Source organism: Passer domesticus, chromosome 2 (assembly GCF_036417665.1).
Source record: "Passer domesticus isolate bPasDom1 chromosome 2, bPasDom1.hap1, whole genome shotgun sequence".
In the NCBI taxonomy this organism is placed as follows: Eukaryota; Metazoa; Chordata; class Aves; order Passeriformes; family Passeridae; genus Passer; species Passer domesticus.
In genome coordinates, this window is record NC_087475.1 from 61,086,300 (window position 1) to 61,104,247 (window position 17,948).

The window sequence follows — 17,948 nt, forward strand, 5'->3', positions numbered from 1 at the left end:
CCCTGTGCTCCAAATTAACTGAACTGTTTAAATGGCAAAAAAATGATAAGTCAAAAGACAGATCAAAATCTGCTTATGGACACCAAATTCTCTGAGCTTCATCAGAGAAAATAACATGATAGCAAAGGGAGCTTATATTTCCAGTATCACTATATTAGACAGTAAGATCTTACAAAAGATGGTCTCTCCTTTGAAAGATGGGAACATATGCAGACTACTGAAACAAAGACATTTTTTGTTAGGTAGGATAAATTAATGGGGTTTGTAATTTATCACTAAACTCCAGCAATGTCAAAATATTTTTCCAGCACTGGAGATCCAAGATTTTCTTATAACTCCATTTAAAAAATGCAGTCACCAGGATGTAATTCACCAGAATTTGATCTTTTCAGAAGGATATTCTGCACCACTTTAGGATTACTTTTACTTTAAAGAGAGAAATAGATGTTCAGATTGCTTTATTAATGATTCCAGGCAACTTGGTCTAGGATTCAACTCTTTACCTCAAAATGGTGATTCAGCAATTACAGCTCAAAACAGCTTTTCAAGAGATCACCTACCTTCCTTATCTCTTCCACATGGGTTCCCTCACACAACAGCTGCAAAACAGTTTACAGACTGGAGTTTTAAAGGAAACAGGCATCTCTGTGGGGTCCTCAAAGTCTTAGTAGAGCCAAATTCACATGCATCGTCAGGTCCCTTTGGCCTTTACTGATGTCCTTTACTGATGTTTTTGTCTCCTGCCTGGGAGTTCTTTTCACCCTTAGCCAGAAGCAGTACCTATTGCTCCCTACCTCATCTATTTAGAATGGGTAGTGCAGGTATCATATCACCACTGGAAGACCTTTGGGAATGCAAATCTTCAGCAAGATCCATTTCTTCATACGTGAACATGAGAGAGTGATTAACCATCTGAACACCTGTGCAAAAAATAATGAAGGCTTATTACCATCTACTCAATTTTTGTACACCACTTTTCATACAAAGATTTTTCAGCTGCTTATTCTTCTCATCAGATTTTCTCTTCCTTCTGTAGGTAGTGTCCATTTCTAATGTGTCCTTGTAGTGGTGTTATCAGATAACTCTTGCTCTGTAAAGCAGTGAAGGATGTGCAGTGAAGGATGACAAGGATTGACAACTATGCCCAACTGGTCTGCACCAAAAGTCTCAGCTGTCTCCGTCATCTCTTTGTGATTGGGACTGTAATAAATGTAGTATGAGGGTGGTCTCACACATCTCTCAAGGAAAGTCTACCTTTGGATGATTATTTGTCTTCACTATTTGTTGACACTCACCATGAAGTAGTCATCTCTCTGTGTGTGGTAACAAGATATCTAGACTTAAACCTCATGAAACTAAAAGTCCTATTTTTCTGGCCTGTTTATAAACAGCAGTTAGAAGCTCCCCATGAAGAACTGTTGTCTGATGCTTTGCACAGTGTGGAAATAGAGTTGAGAAAACTTGCTGAGATTCCTTGGCTTTATTATGTTTTTCAACCAAATGATGATGAGGTAAGTTTGAGTAACACATTCTGATTTTAACTGAACTTAATTTTCTTTTGATAGGGAAAAGTAAATTACAATTTTTCTTGATCTCTTGTGGCACTTTCAGTGGTGTTGGTGGATCATTTCTGTCTGGTGTGAACAGCCTTTGATAGTGCTTTTTTTTGGTGTTTTATTCCCTTTTGTGAGTGTAAAGGTTTTGATTGATAAATAACTACATGAAACAGATATTTAAAATTTATATTTAATAATACAAAAATGTATAGAGTTAAATCCTAACATTATTCTTTACAGAAGTAAATTTGGGTCTTACTTTTTGCGATTAAATTACCATCACAAGCATATAATTTAACTGTTGTTTTCTCTTAATTAAAGGTAACTATGCCTCTTTTCTCATGCAGGATCCCCCTCTGGATTATGCTAAAAGAAACAATAGAAGTACAGTGTTTCGTATAGTGCCAAAGTTTAAAAAAGAAAAAATTCAGAAGCATAAGACCAGCCCTCAGCCTGGTATGTGTTTTGAAATTGCAAGAAAAGTAATAACATTTGCAGTAAATATGATTTTATGGAATTTTTTTGGTAAGAGGTGACATGATTTACCTAAGACTAAAGTCAAAGTGGAAAGCACCTGAGCTAACTGGCACCTTCATTAGAATAAATATTTCTTTCAGTGCATTTGGAAAGCATTCAATAGGACCCCAATACTCCCAAGTGAACCATAGACCTACTGTGAAAATACTTTAAAAGTTTTATCATGCAACAGGATCTGTGTCTTCGCTGGTGGTTACATTTGATTTACTCATAGCCATACAAGCCATGGGTAAACACATTGTTTCCCTGTGATGCTCCAATTCACGTTTTTCAGGTTAGTTTTAGATGTGAAATAACTTTTATCACACTGGTTTAATTAACCAGTTAGTCTTAATTTTTGGGTGGGTTATAGGTTCAGTAAGTGAGACAGCTCAAACAAAAAATGATGATAGTCAATACTGATTTTTTAATTAGAAGTAGAACAAACTCCACCCTCCTCTCTTCCCATTTTTATTTGTGAGTTCACGTCCTTAAGATTATGTCCAGGATGTAATCAGTGATTAGATGGTCCTAAAACTGTTTCTATATCTTTATTCTTTCAATGAACAGTTGATCACAATCTACAAAATCTTGCAGTTGTTGATCAGATTTAAGTTTCAGATTAGACATCAGATTTCATTATAAAGTGAAGCGATCAGCATTGAATGAACTTGCAAAATTATACCAATAAGTAGCATAACTATTTTTTTTAATATATGTGGTCTTAATGGGACTAATGTGGGCAACTAACCTTAGAGAACAATGTTTTACAGAGAGCTTTTAATGGCCTGTGTAACACAGTAGCTTAAAGAGTACTTTTTGTCTTAATTAAGAATACTAGAATCTGTTAATTTAAACTGGACTTGCTTGCTGCCATTGCTATATTTGAGGTACAGTCTCTACTTTAATTTTACATGTTAATTAGTTTTTGAAGGCTTCTCCTCTCCCTGGATGACTACTAATAAATTAATGGCATAAAGCAGAACAACATTAGACTTTGCATCACTGATCCTAAGCTGGTTTAATGTGAATTTGTTGGGACATGATGTTTTAAAGGCTTTACTGAAGAAACTGGAGTAAAGCTGAAAGCATGGCTGCAAAGCAAAGAACCCCAACTTTGTTGAGATACTTCCTTGTGTTAACTGCTAACCTGTAACCTGCATGTAAAAAGGAAATTGTCAGTTTTTGTGGAAAAGACACCTCTAACCTTTCCCTTTGCTAGCACGGCAATTCTACTCTGTTTTCCACTCTCTTTGGCCTAACCTTTGCTTGTGATGCGTTTGAGCATGTAGAAATTAAGGGGGTTTTGCTCTTAACTTTGGTAGTTCAAAAATGGGGCACAGATGAAGTTGCTGCTTGGCTGGATCTGCTCAGTTTGGGAGAGTACAAAGAAATCTTCATCAGCCATGACATCCGAGGCTCTGAGCTTTTACATCTGGAAAGGCGAGATCTTAAGGTATTTCCTTTGTGCTACTTTTCTGCTATTGACCATTTTCTTTGACAAAACAACAACCAACTTTTCTTCTTTCCCTGCACCTGTCATTGCTTGTAGCTTGGCTTACACTGTGCAAATATGCAATAAACTAATATGCGCTGTCCTTGGGCCTGACTTTCTGAAGTGCTGACTTGAACTCACAACTGAGAATATCTGTATTATCCAAAATTTCTTTATTTTTTTCCCCCACCTTATGCAGAATGATATGATGCAGTAGATGCAGTTTATGTCAGAAGGCATAGGAGTAGCATTTGATATCTTACTGGCATCTGTGTAATACAATGTTTTCTTCAAGAGTTCACTGTTTCCATTAAACATGATCAGTACGGATCAGTTGATGGTGGTTGTAATTATTTTGAATCTATCTCCTGCAGGGGCTGATCCGCTCCACATGATTTATTGTGTATATATTGGACATAGTGGGTGTCAGAGAGATAAGCAGCTTAATAAACTGCAGTATTTGGCTTACATGGCATTGGTGTTCGTGTGTCAAAATAATTTTTCTCATCAGTGACCAACCTTCGATTTTGGCTGTATAGATTTTTTAAAAAGAGTGTTTTGTTTTGACTCAAAATTGTAAAACCTTTTTCCTCTGAGGTCAGATAGATAAATTTTGCAGGGATAAACGTTATCCAGCAGTTTGAGGCTGTTATTTGAGCTTGCTGGTCCTTTTCAGGAATGACTTAAGTGCATCCATTACATGTAATAGTGGTTATATCTTTGGGGATTCATTAAATGACTTTTTCCAGGAACTCGGTAGTAATGAGTTCTTGGTAATGGGTTTTGCAACTGCTTTTAGCGCATAAGGGAGGAAATAGGATATTGTATAAATTGCAAACATTTACATTTAGAGTGCAAGTCATTGTTCTAGCCACAGTGCAGTAGTCTCCAGGTAGAGACTATATTTTCAGACAAATGTGTTATTTTATGTAAAGTTTTTATATTGTGTGAAATCCTGATGTTATAAGGTAGTGCTTACATTGTGTGACTGTTTGCAATAGAAAGCAGCTGCTGAAAATAGCTGTGAGATAATCTGTTTGGCTGTTGTGTATTATTTTACTCTTTGGTATTAGATTGCCTGAGCTTCTTTCCATGGAAGTTAAATTCCTTTCTTTCAGGATAGTTTCTGACAAGGAGGGACAGTTTAAAAAAAAAAAACTTTAAAACTTAGAAAACTTTAGAAATAGAAGACTGTCCAAGCAATCCACCATAGTGTTCCAGTGATGGATGTTGCAAGTGCCTGTTGTGAATGAACTTAAAATTCAGTTCAGTTCAGTTCAGAAACTCAGCATCACATAATGCATAGGTTTGCTAAAATGTTAAGAAAATTTAAAAAGTCCAACTTGTTGGAATAAATTATGGTGGGTAAGATCAACGTTAAACTGGACATGGCTTCTGGCCATGCCTTATTTCTCATGAGTACCAATTTGACTGCATGCCCAGTGGACTGGCACTTTAACCAAGTAAATATCTGCAGCAGGGCAATTATCAACCCGTTATCCCTGTTGCTAGGGCTCATGTTGGTTTGGTGTATATAAAATCCCATCACAAAGGTCTGTGCCATGAAATATCTAAAGGCTTGTCTTGGAGGGCCTGCAGAGAGCCTACTGTCTCCTCTATGCAGTGCTGCCTGGTGACACGTAGGATGAGGAGCTGCTCTACACAAGTTGCCAAGGGCATGCCCTGAGCTAACCAAAATCTCGCTCCAGAATCGCCCCATGTGCTCATTAGCAGATGCTGAGAGCTTCCAAATCAGTGCCCTTCATAAGCTAGGCCAGGTTTTTGGCCAGGCATGGCTTGCATTCTGTGTAACAGCACTGAACTTAAATAGCAGAGTTTAGTGCTCATCCTGCTGATTACAGGGTAGGGTCTCTGCAGGGAGTCAATTAAGGATGGCTCAGGCAGCCTGCAGTTTTCTTTAGCGACCTGAATTGGTGTCAAAATGTGCCATGTGGTATTGGGAAATGAGGAACACGTCACAAGCTGCCCTGTGGATATTTCCTCCCTTTGGCTATCGAGGTGTGCAGATGAGCCTTCAGTGCTCTTGCAAGCTATAATCTGTCTGCAGCCTCTCTTCCACTGCAAGGCCTGTGCTTCCTGACAAGCTAAATGAGATCCCCGTTGATTCATGCGCTCCTAACTCATGTGCAATACATTTACCTCTATTACCTTTCATGTCTGCAGCAGGAAAAATTGCTGCCTGTTTTAATTGAATCCTCTGAGCCCACCTTTCTTTCTGTGGTCAAAAGTAGAGATAAAAAGCAGTATGGAGAAGGATTTGATGAAACACTCTTTTCACGCATCGCTGGAACAGATTGATATGCTGACAGAAGAATTGGGCACCTCTAACTGTATATCTGCATAGCTTGTGGATCCCATTCTCAAGGAGCTCTGTGTGGCAGCTAGCAAATGAAGAACCACAATACCTCCTTCCACCCAGTCCTTGCAGTAATGTTCTTTCTCCAGCCTCTTATGCCTGATTTCATTTAGGGGGATCTTAGAAATTTACACTCATATGATTTTCTTTTGCTTGATGAATGGCTGGGCAGTAAATTGTGTATTGTTCTGGAGAAACTGTAGAAAGAAGGCATCGTTGTGACTTTTTTTAAACCTTATTTTACAAGCAAACTTACTGAAAACTAGACTGATTTTTCTGAAATAAATATTGGCATTCTTAGCACTGATAACCATGTTCCTATGCAGGCAGCTTAGTCATAATCAGAACTGCAACACATTTGGTAGGACGAGCGAACGATGTCTCCTTAAAGCTCCTAAAGCGTTGGTTTCCTTGGAGAAAGACTTTCCATGCCACAGATCAACTTGATAAGCAGTGCCAGTCAAAGTAAAATCTGTGACAAGGACTGTGACACTTCGTCCCTCTGTTTTACAATACCATGTTTTGAAAAAGTTCTTTTATGGAAAAAGTTTTGTAAGATTTGTTAGATTTCAGACATGCTAAATGACCTTTTACACTGGGGATGCAAGTAGGGTAGATTTCACATTTAGAAGGTGTTATTATTAAGGAGTTCTTATATAAATTGTTTGCTAGTGGTGGTACATTTGGCCAGGAGGTGGTACAGTGATTAGGGAGAGCAGGAGGAGAGGGGTTGCTGTGGTTCTAAGGCCATATCTGGGAAAAAAGAAAAGCTATTTTTTTTTCTTCAGACTCTAGCTAGAGTTTCTTCTTCAAACCTGTAGTTTAGTCAAATTGAGTTTTTGTTAACTATATACCAATTAGATATGAACAGATTATGTCTCATGCACAAATATACAGAGGTCTTTGAGGCTCTCATTCTTTGAATGATGCATGATATGCTGATGTAGCAAATCCTTTTAGTCTGAGTAAATTTCAGCAAACTTTTCTGCATGAGCAGTAAACTGGGGATACCAAATAGCATCTAGTGTCATGACTGTATAAATTCTAGTTTTCACCAAACTGAAAAGTATTATAAAAGCATAAAAATTCTGAGTTTTTGGCTGGGTTTTTTTTCCCCTTGGAAGTATAGCATAATATGTTTCTTCCTTCTGATTTTGAACTCTGGCAACATCTCACTATATTGCTAATCCAACAGAAGTTCTACTCATGAAAATATATTTGTTCTGAAGATTTTGTAAGTTCTTAACCTTTAAATTGTGTGGTTTGTTGTGGTTTGGAAAGTATCCTTATGGGTTTTCCCTTATGCAGAATTTCTTCCACATAGCAACTAGGGTATTTCATTAGTTTCAGTAGTCATGTGTGGGTTTTTTTGATTCACTTGAGAATTAAATTCAAAATAAAAAGGACAATATTACAGAAATGTAAAATTATAAATATTACAGTAATTTTAGGATGAATTTGACTACTACCTACATTAATGATCTTAAATTAAAAATTAGTACTACATTTGTTTATAACTGAGATTACTGTTAGTGAAAATAAAATATAAATTTATGTGATTTGGAAAATCATGAGGTTTTTTCCAGGTAGTTTATGAATAACACTTGCTTTGGGAACTTTTATGAACAAATTGAACTCCTTAATAATGACACCTTTGTGGCAAAGTCCTGTAAAGGATGACTATCTATTTATAGTTTTCAACTGAAGAAACAACCAAATATTTTTTCTCTCCAACATAACCAGAATTCAGTCTTGACTCTGTGAAGATTAAACTATCAGTTTAATCTTGGCTGTGCTACCTTTATAATGAAATAATTAATTCATGCCCATTTTACCACCTCTTTCTTCCAAAATTAAATGCATGCTAACATTTTAGAGTGATATAGAATACAGATTTTTCTGAGGTCTCTGTGGCTGTAAAAATGTAGATACAGTCTTTGTGTAGCGTACATAGAGAATAATATAGATGGTTTCATTTTCCACTCTTGATGAGAAAAAAAATTTTGAGCTGCCTAATTCTCTTCTTTTTAATGTCTCTGTAATGGAAAAAATCTTCCAATTAAAATGAAATTACTTGTATTTCAGAAAAACAGTGAAACTTTTCTAATTTTTTTTTAGTTATTTAACCACAATCTATTTATGTAAGGTTTATTCTACAAATAACTAGTGTTTGACTCTGCTGATTGCTCAACACCACTAAAACATGGATTTTAAAGACTTTTTCATAGCTGAGTTTTACAGATAAGGGAAGCAGATTTCCACCAGACAGAGCTGAAAATTCATTAGTGTGATGGGAGATCGTTAGCACAGCTGGGCATCCCATTCTGTTTCTCTGATCATTGGACCAGCCAAAATTGAAAAAGGATGCTACTAAAGCTATTACTAATACTGGAAGAAGTTTGCTACAAAAAATTCTTGTCTGTTGTTGCATACAGAGACGGGTCTGGAAACCAATAATAGAAACATTTCAGCTGATGTAAATGATTTAGCGGCTACAAGGAGATTTACTCTTGTGCTTTTTACATTTCCTTTGGGATATGACTATCATGTTTCTGAGAATTTTTCTTCCAGCTCTCTAATCAGGAACATCCATGCTAGGAGATGTAACCTTTTTCGAATGAAAAACAAAGGCTTACTCTTTCTATTGCTCTCTAAAGGGAAGTTGTCCTACATGCCTGTAGCCATTACATCCACTTTCCCTTGAGAAACTAGGGATATGTGTTTGTTGATTAAAGCAGATATCATAGGGCCTCATATCAAGTGACATTGCTGGACAGAAGTTCTAACCCATCCCATTCTACCAAGCATTTGGTTGCTGTGTTAGAGAGGAGGGGGAGATTGTTCTCTTTATTTTGCCAGAAATTGTGAAAGGTGTTTGTATTTATAAGTCAAGCCAAAGATGGTTTTGAGGTATATTGAAGTGCCCTGGGTTGTGACTGTTGCAGGTAAGTAATTTTTTGTCTGTCAGACAGAGAGGGATTCATTGTATGCTCTAAGCAGTCTTTTTGTAAAGAAACTCTTGCTAACACTTCCTGGTTACTGTTGATTGCAGTGAGCACATTTCTAGACATCTGTTGCATGGATAGGTCATAATCAATGGGGTTTCTTTTTCCCATTTTTAAAGTAAACTTCCTTCTTTTTCTTCTTCTCTTTTTTCCCTTTTCCTATTTTTAAATTTTCTGTAGGACCTGGGGATAACGAAAGTGGGTCATATGAAGCGAATTCTCCAGGGAATTAAAGAGCTCAGCAAGAACACCCCTTTGTCTGAAGTGTAATTATGCTGGTGCTTTTCTTAAAGAGAGAAGAGAAAGTTGCTGGAGAAGCAAAGCTGTTGCAGGCACTTGGCTGTCCTTGTAGTTTATGGAAGAATAAGCACTGGTGTTTGTACAGGCTAGCATCTCTGAATTCTTGTGTGGTGAAGAACTTGCAGCAAGAGTACAAAAGGATTTGTGCCAAAACAAAAAGGAAAAGGTGATATGTTCTGCGAAGATGTTTTCTTGGTGTGCAAATTGGCCAGTTCGGATAAGCCCAGTTTGGTAAATTGATGGTGAAATGCACTGACTGGAAAATATAATCAAGGAATGACTGCTTTGCTTACATGCAGCTCAGTATGCCTCTCTTTATGCTGCAGCAAGATGCCACTGTACAGCATGAGGTCATCTGGTTTTCCTTCCGAGGCGTAGCTCTGTAAAACCTCCTGTGCAGGAGACCAGGAGGTTTGGAAGGTTCAACACGTGAGCCTGGCAGTGCCGCAGGTATCCAGCACTCGCTGGCCATGCAGAAGAGGGGAGAGATACCTCGTGATACCATGAATGCAAACTATAATGCATGGTGTGCCTGCCTGAATTGTCTGTTGTTCTGTTGCATGACACATCTGATACTTTAAACACTTGAACAACTTTTTTATGGGTTTGAATGAGATTTAATTTATTGCTACTTGAGTGTCTTTTTTTTTTTTCCCTCCAATTTCAGGCACTTTTCTATTCTTCAGTGTTGTGTTATGCCTAAAATGTGTTCTACGGCAAAGGGTGTGTGGGTGTGGAAACTTAGCATTTGTGCCATATTCAGCAGATTATATATGATTGAAACACTGTACAGTTAGATTTTTAAATATATCATGTACAGAAGGTTTATCAGGTAACTAACTTATGAGAATTTTTGAAAGACCGGTACCTCACAAAAATATCAATTGGCTTCCTGCATGGAAAATGGTAAAGAATTTTCTCATGGTGCATTTTAATGTAGTTATTCAGTTATCTTAAACATTTGTAGCATATTTGAACTTGTAGGCACTAATGGTTTTATTTATTCTATTGTTCAAAAGCAGGTTTAAATATTAATGAAATTTTCTTAAAGGAAAATTTAATTTTATCATACATAAGAAGATATTTAAAATGTAGCAGCTGATTTGATTTTTGTGGGGTAGACTTTTACTTGTTGCTAATTAACTATTAATTTAAAAATGCATCTATGTGCATTTCTTTAAAAAGGTATCAATTTGTTTCTTGACAGCATTCCACCATCAGCAGACCATAAAAATAAAAAAAAACAGATTATAAGGTTTTAGGCTATGCATGCTAAGATGAATCATGCAAGAGAGTAATCCATGAGTGTAAACAGGTTAAAAAAATTAAAACCATCGTTGTTTAGATATTGCTCTAGACCAGTGTTTGTAAGGTTATTTACACTTTACTTAAATGAAACAGGTTCATAATCTTATTTCCTGGTTAACTTTTCACAAAAGTATTAATATAGCTCGAAAATAAATTTAGATATCTACAAAAAAAATCCTACCTAAATGTCTGAGATTAGATGACTTTGCACCACCTGCCAGAAAACTTGCACAGAATTGCTCTCTCCTTGCTGTTTCTAGCAATTGTGGCATTGCAGCACGAGGAACACTTGACTTTCACCTAATCAAGTAGCTTTGATGTTTCTTGCATGTTAAAGAGTATCTTAACATCTATTTATGTTTCACTCATGGGCAGAAGAGTAAAGTTTCATTTGTTTTTACCAAAACGTATTTTCTTGTATAAAGGGGCCAATGTCAAGTACTGCATCCTGGTTTTGCCCTCCATTTCTCATGCATATGACCAGAGTTGATCCATGGCAAGTAGATGGGACTCATCCCTTGGAAAGTAAAATCTATTATACTCATTGTTTTATTGGAGAAAAAAGAAAAAATAATCAAAATAGGCTTAATTTTTATCTTATTGTAGTTCTTTGTGTTCTTGCTGCTGTAGGTTCAACAGGCACCACTCTGGGAGTTCTGTGTACATAATGATTATTCTGGTAAACAAAAGTAAAAGTAAAAGGCTATATTCTGTTAGGTTTTGCATGAAGAACAAACCAAAATGCATTTGCCAAATGATATGATTTTCAGGCTGTTGTATGAAAAGCATATGAAAAAAATGGAAAGTTAGGCAAACAATGGAAAGCTTGTTGGTTTTGGTTTTATTTTAATGTACTTGACATTCACCCCTTTAATGACGTTCAGGTGACATCTGCCAAGTCTTTGTAAGCATTATTTCCTTTTCTCTTTGTTCCTCAGTAAGCTACACTGCATTTTAACATGTGGCAGCATCTTAGCATATTGACATACAGTAGACAACATAGCTAATCTTCTGGTCTATTCAAGGACATAATACATAGCAGAACTTTCTTTGCTTTCCCGATTGTAAGATACAATCTCTTTACAACTTTCAGCCTTGCTGTATGTAATGCATTAAGATGGGCTATGGAACCAGATCTCTTCAAGTCACTGTAGAGGTCTACACTGAGTGTATTGAAAAATGGGAGCTGCTTTTGGGCAGGGAAAAATGGGAAAATTTTGTTTGTAACACAGCTTTCTTATGGCACTCCTCAAATTACCTCAGTATAGGACAACTGATCAATGTTCATTTTTCTAAATGACCACCAAAGAATTTAACCTTGATTCTCCTAAGCAGTTTTTTTAAACATGTGAATAGGAAAAAACAAAACTGTAAGTATCATTTATGCTGTATTTATTAGATGCCCAGGAGAGCAAATTTTATGCAACTCTATGCCTTAGACTAGTGTTGTCTATGAAATGCAAATACATCTGACAAGGAGGCTCAAAATATTTTTACAGGGGTTCTCCCTGGAGGTCATGGGTTGTAGCTGTGTTTAAGTGATGTGGCTTTTTCGAAGACCTGAACACAGTTTTACTCTCTCATGGTTACTCTAAGTACTGGGTTTTTTCCTTACTGCTGTAAAAGTCCCAGCTCCTAGAACTAAGTACATTTTTTTTAAACGATCTGTGTTCTCCCTAATTTAATCCTGCTGTAAAAAAGGGCTTCAAAGCACACATCCCAATATCTTAACAAAACCAAGGTAAACACATCCCTAAAAGTACTTAGCTTTTTAGAAAACAAGATCCTGTGGAGCCTGATTCAGCATGCTAGATTTATCAAGCAAACTATACAAACTTTACTGGATTAAATTTTTCCTCCCCAGTCAAATACATGCGATTTCTGTGGTCAGTATACATTAAATCCTGAAGGGAGTGCAGAGTAATCTGCATTTTTTTGTAGTGGCTGGTATTCGTGTAGTTGAAAAGCTCTACACCTCAGAGAGAGGAACACAAGAGGTGCATGTTTTAAAATTGCAGCACGTTGCTAAATATAAGTTGCTGTTTTGTCATTTTCAAATAGGATTTTCTCAGTTCACTGATTTGATTGCTGTAGCAACCTCTCATTTGGGTCATGCAAGTTTTGTCTTTATAAAGCCTCATGACTTCTTTTTGGAAACTGAATGAAATCAAGACAACTCATGGTTTTAGGTGTTGGGGATGTTTTCCAATACTTCAAAGAAAAGAAGATTCAGAAATCAATTTTTTATAAGATGGCGAGGGAAAATTTTCTTTGATACATTTTTATGTCTCTCCCCTTAAACACTATTCTTTTCTCCTGAATGTCTCCTTCTTTCGAAGAAAAATGCTTTGAACTTAGAAGAACAGTAAAGTGTAAAGCATATTATCAAAAACCCTCCCAGACTATTTCATTCCAGTACATCTTGTTTTGGGACTAGAATTAATATGCTTGGTCCTGTAAATAAAAAATAGAAATCATCTTTATCTCTCTATCCCTGCCCAAAATAATTAATACTGCAATGCTGCATCACTGTAATTCAAAGGAGAGGCATTGATTTTTTTTTCTTCATAAATGTCAATTTTGTATTTTCCCATGCTTTTTGTAGAGAAATAGATAACCTGCCAATTTTACTTTTTAATTGAACTTGCTCATGCTATTAATGAATATTTCATAAAGCCTTGATAATGAGCATTACTTCAAGGGTAAAATTATGAGTGTTTTTCAATGCATGTGGTCTTCATTTCAGGAAGACTGGCAGGAGACCTTTCCACATGTAATGGAAAATTAATATATAAAGCCAATATGAGAGGACGTTCCATAGTTCTACTTTAAAAACAGATGTAATAATGTACTTGCAAGACAAAACCCCCCATGGTGATTCCATTTTGCTTGATGCTTCCTGTTAGTGATTACATTAGTAGTGTTTACAGCTATTTCTGCAGCGCTCTCTGTGTGCCCCTAAATATTAAGTTCTTGCCTATGAGTTCAACAGTTCTGGTAATTAATAATTAGCAGTGCAAGAAGTCTTTGTGAAAGGTAAAGTCACAAGGAATGTATCTCATTGAGGATAACAGCTGGAGCAATTTGTTTATCTTACAACCAGGAAATCATCTTGTCACTTGTATGAGTAAACGAGAGCCACAGAAAATAAAATTAAAGAAGTAATTTTAAATTTATTTTTTCACCCCAATAACTTAAGTACCTCTCAACTGCAGCATCCTGTATACATTTATAACACAGGCTATCCTGTATTTTTTATTCTGTTTTCATGTATGTTTGTGGATTGTATGTTCTGTGGTATGATTTTTGTATCATCAAGGTTTGATGCTGCTTATTCTAACTGCGAGGATGTAATGTTTGCCAGAACTGTACATGACTGTGTTGCTGTCTTGAGGAACAAGTTTTTGATGACTTGAGGAAGCTGAGGAGTTTGGACAGTATTTAAGCTTTGGACAGGACTTAAAATATCTCCGCTTTCTCTTCAGAGATGAATAGTAGCATCAGCAGGATTGATAAAGCATCATTTGGTAATTGTCAATATAAATTCTTTACTGGTTGTATAAATTTCTGTATTTATATCTAGAGTATAATTTGGAATGGATCTTTTTTACAAAAAGAAAAAAGATTTTCTATTTGTTTTCTACTACTGTTGCATTAGTAGAATTTGCATTTCATAGCTCTGTTAAGTGTTAGCTTATGTACTTGAAATGTTTGTTTCAGCCATACAGAAGACCAGTGTGTTTCTCAGAAATTATAATTCATTTGGAAGCCTCTGGAGACCTTTAGAGGACTATTTCTGTAGCCAGTTGGAGCTAATACCAAAATTCATAGCAGCTTCTGTAGGTTTAATAGGGATCATCCTCAATACTTTAACTGAAAAAAATAATCTTGAAAGGTTTGTGGTTTTTTTTCAATGCATAGAATTAATCTTAAAATATCATCCCCTTGTCATATGTAAATTAAAAAAAATATTAGCATTGTTAACACTTTTGCAAAGAAGCAAAATGCTGATGAATACATACCCAAGAGTATTTCTGGACAAATTTTAGTCAATTTAGCTGTAGTGGTTAAAGATCTATCACCTTCAGAACACTCAGCAGAAAATTCATATGTGCACGTGGTAGAATTACAAACAACTGTTTTAAATAATTAAAGACTTGTTCCCCAGTTGACAAAAACTTGATGAACTCTCTGATGGGATTTTGAGTTCCTATAACCTATTGCTTGTATTAGTGAGGCAGAAGAAGCTGGTGCCTCATTTATGTTTAACACCAGTCATGCCTTTTTTAATGTTTTTACGTTGCTTCCCAGCTCCTGTGTCTGGATGAGCTCCCAGCTTCTGGCAAGATGAGACCTTTGCATGTCTCTCCATGGTTTCTGTTCAGAAGAGCTGGATGGGCAGGCCAGGAAAAAGTTGTAGGGTCAGGGAGGAAAAGATACACCAAGACTTCAGGCTCCAAAGCCTAGCCTAGCCAATTTGGAATATTTTAAATTATATTTTTACAGTTCCTTCTGGAAGCTTTATCTAACAGTTAACACAAGCTACCAGAATGTCCTTGGAAAGAAAAGTGTTTTGGCTAACTCTACCAGCTGTGTAAGACATTGCAAGTACTGAATATTATGGTAGCTATTAGTAGGACAATATCCAAATGGCCAGTGAATATTTTATTCTGTGGAACAAATACTTTGGAAAAATATAGTTTGTAGTATTATTCAAAGACTAGTGTTAGACTAGGATTGAAAAGCTACTGAATATAAATGCAATTTGGTACAAAATTTTAAGTAATTTGCAACTATCTTTTTCCAAATTCATTGGAAACAACTATTTTAGGGAGCTGTGTTTGATCCAGGTAGACAAGAATGTGTGAACTGGATGGTGGGAACAGGAAGAAATGAACTAAAAGTAAAATTGGATGGTTTGTTTTCATTATGGAAACTGTGTGTAAAGCCAAAAATAAATTCTCCACAGTGCCCCAAATCCCTTCTATGACTTTTTAAAGGGAATAGCATTTTAAGTCCCAAATTTTTTAAACTAAATCATTAATTGGATAAAAACCAGTTTAATAACCTGACAGTGTCATTAACAGGGAAAGAGTTAGAGATACAACTGTTTTTCTCCTGGTGTTAGTTGAAGTAAGCTCTGTTTGGAACTAATTCTCTTTGCAGTCGTGGTCAATTGTTTTGTGAATGGGGAGATTGAGGAAAGCCATTCAAAGCTGCTTGGTCTTGCCTTTCAGGGATGGGGAGAGCATGTGTGCTGAACAGTAGGACCCAAAAGCTTTTAATGAGAATTTCAAGGATACAAGATTTGCTAGTTGGATACCTTAGGAAGGTTTACAAGGAGGACAAAGGCATGCAGATTCTCACTGTGAAGGTTCCTAGTAGCACTCTTCTCACAAGATGCCATGTCTATACATTGAAACAGGCATTTGGACAGCGTGCCTAGCTACATTCCAGAGGATTTTCTACAGGCATCTGTCACTTGTGGTGTCTGTACTTTCTGTCTTGGTTTCATGTCTCCTTAACTTGGGTACCTTGAAAAACACAGTTGTCCATATTCGACAAAAATTACCATTTTTCCCATTCAAGGAGCACAGCTTGTGAACCTGTCCTGAAATAATTTGTTTCATTAGCCACCTTTTTACATCATATTCTTTGAATCCTAAAAGAGCTGCAACTCTTTTAGGCACCTCCCTAGAGCTGCCAGTTACATCAGGAATTTGATATGCTTGTATTTCGATGGGATCATCAAATAGCAAGGTGATATTCACAGTGGCGATGAGACATGCAATAGATGGGATTTGTACATAAGGAGTACAAGCTGTTGAGATGCTCCTGAAAGGTGAAAGGGGCCTGATCTCTGCCCCTTCCCTCTGGTTCTTCTTTGTTGCTGTCATCACACACAAATAATTTAACATCACATAATATTAGCAGCTTCTTATCTTAATTCATGGTGACATCAAACCTATCAGTCACTACTAACAAAACTTCTCAGTGTCACTTCTGTCTGTCTAGAGCAGGTATCTTCAAATATTGAGCACTATGGAATTGCATTAATGTATTTTTAATGTATATTCTGGCATTTAAGAAAGGTAAATTTCATCTGAAGGTATTTCAAAAGTTCTGAGAGGATCCCAGCCCAGCATGGCTGGTTCCTGTCATTAGCCAGGCTTGTAACTTAGACTGGTATTCCAGTACAGCTGTTAGTTAATTCTGTAGTAACATCCACTTACATGTATGAGTGGATGCATGAACTACACATGGAAGCGTTGCAGAAATGTGACACTGTCTAGTTCTCTGCATAACTCATATTTTTTGGTCTAAATGGCAGTTTGCAGCACAGAGCTAAAACACATGTTTTCCACTCAATCCAAACCTATGTTCAATTGAAAATGAAAACATCTAACATGGTTTGCATGGGTTTAGGTAAAAACTAGTGTGTACTCCGTAGTTTCTGCCCTTTGTTTCCTCTTCTTCCTGTTCATTCCACAAGAAAGTCCATCATCTTTGCAATCATATAAATATTTTGGGACTTAGGCATATGCTGTGCTTTAAACAGTACTTTAGCCCCTTGGAGATTGTTCTAGTATTTCATTTACAGCATTTACATTTAAGCCTACAGATGATTTTCTTGCAGAGAAAATGCTCCTCACATAAGAGAGATCCTCAAACTGATCATGGGTAGGCTTTTATGTGCCATACCTATGAATGTCATTCTCTTGCCAGTATTTGTGTGGATGTGTGTAGATATGTAGTACCTAGTTCATAGTGTTTATGTGAGAGCACACCTGTACATAGAGATGTATATACATACCCTGGTTTTGCCCAATATAACAATGCCAACTTGTGTGTAGAGCCAAAAAAACCTTAAAACTATACAGTGCTTGAGATGCTGCATTGTTTTTATTATAGTATTTTTTATATCAGATAAATTGCAGGATGTTTACAGATGCTTATTAATATTTAACTTATACAATGGGGTGGCAGGATGTTTATGATTGTTGTCAGCTAAAGAATTGTATATGATTCTGGGTGAAATTTTGGCTTTTTTGAAGTCCTTGGCAAAACTCCCATTGATCTCTGGGGGCCAAGATTAAACCCCTCTGAATCTATTGTTTACTGGCTATTTTCCTACTGTGATAATTTTTTTTTAATGAGTGAAATGTATTTATTTTTTCCCAATGTGAAATCTGCAGTTTCTATTTGGATTTTTCTATGGAACCTGAAACTACAACACAGGTGGGAATATATGCCTCAGAGACTGTACAGAGTTTTTCATTGATCTGGTCCTTCAATATGTCTAATATCTTCTAAAATAACTTTTGTAAGATTTAATACAGAATAATCTAAAAAAGAGATCACCTTTCATGCCTCTCTCCTCTCACAAAGAA

General features: G+C 36.4%; 1 protein-coding gene across 8 annotated transcripts in view; it reads left to right on the forward strand.

The window, feature by feature from the left end:
* DGKH (diacylglycerol kinase eta) overlaps positions 1 to 16,680 on the forward strand; it is a 157,720-nt gene extending 141,040 nt beyond the window's left edge. For 7 of the 8 annotated variants that reach the window (XM_064408688.1, XM_064408690.1, XM_064408692.1 and 4 more), the window contains 4 exons: positions 1,392 to 1,511; positions 1,904 to 2,012; positions 3,398 to 3,528; positions 9,130 to 16,680. In XM_064408688.1, coding sequence (XP_064264758.1) covers positions 1,392 to 1,511; positions 1,904 to 2,012; positions 3,398 to 3,528; positions 9,130 to 9,219 — 450 coding nt within the window. In that variant the 3' untranslated portion in view covers positions 9,220 to 16,680. The remainder of the gene's footprint in view (positions 1 to 1,391; positions 1,512 to 1,903; positions 2,013 to 3,397; positions 3,529 to 9,129) is intronic. The other variant, XM_064408689.1, reaches the window with a different exon arrangement.
* Positions 16,681 to 17,948: the final 1,268 nt, after the last annotated feature.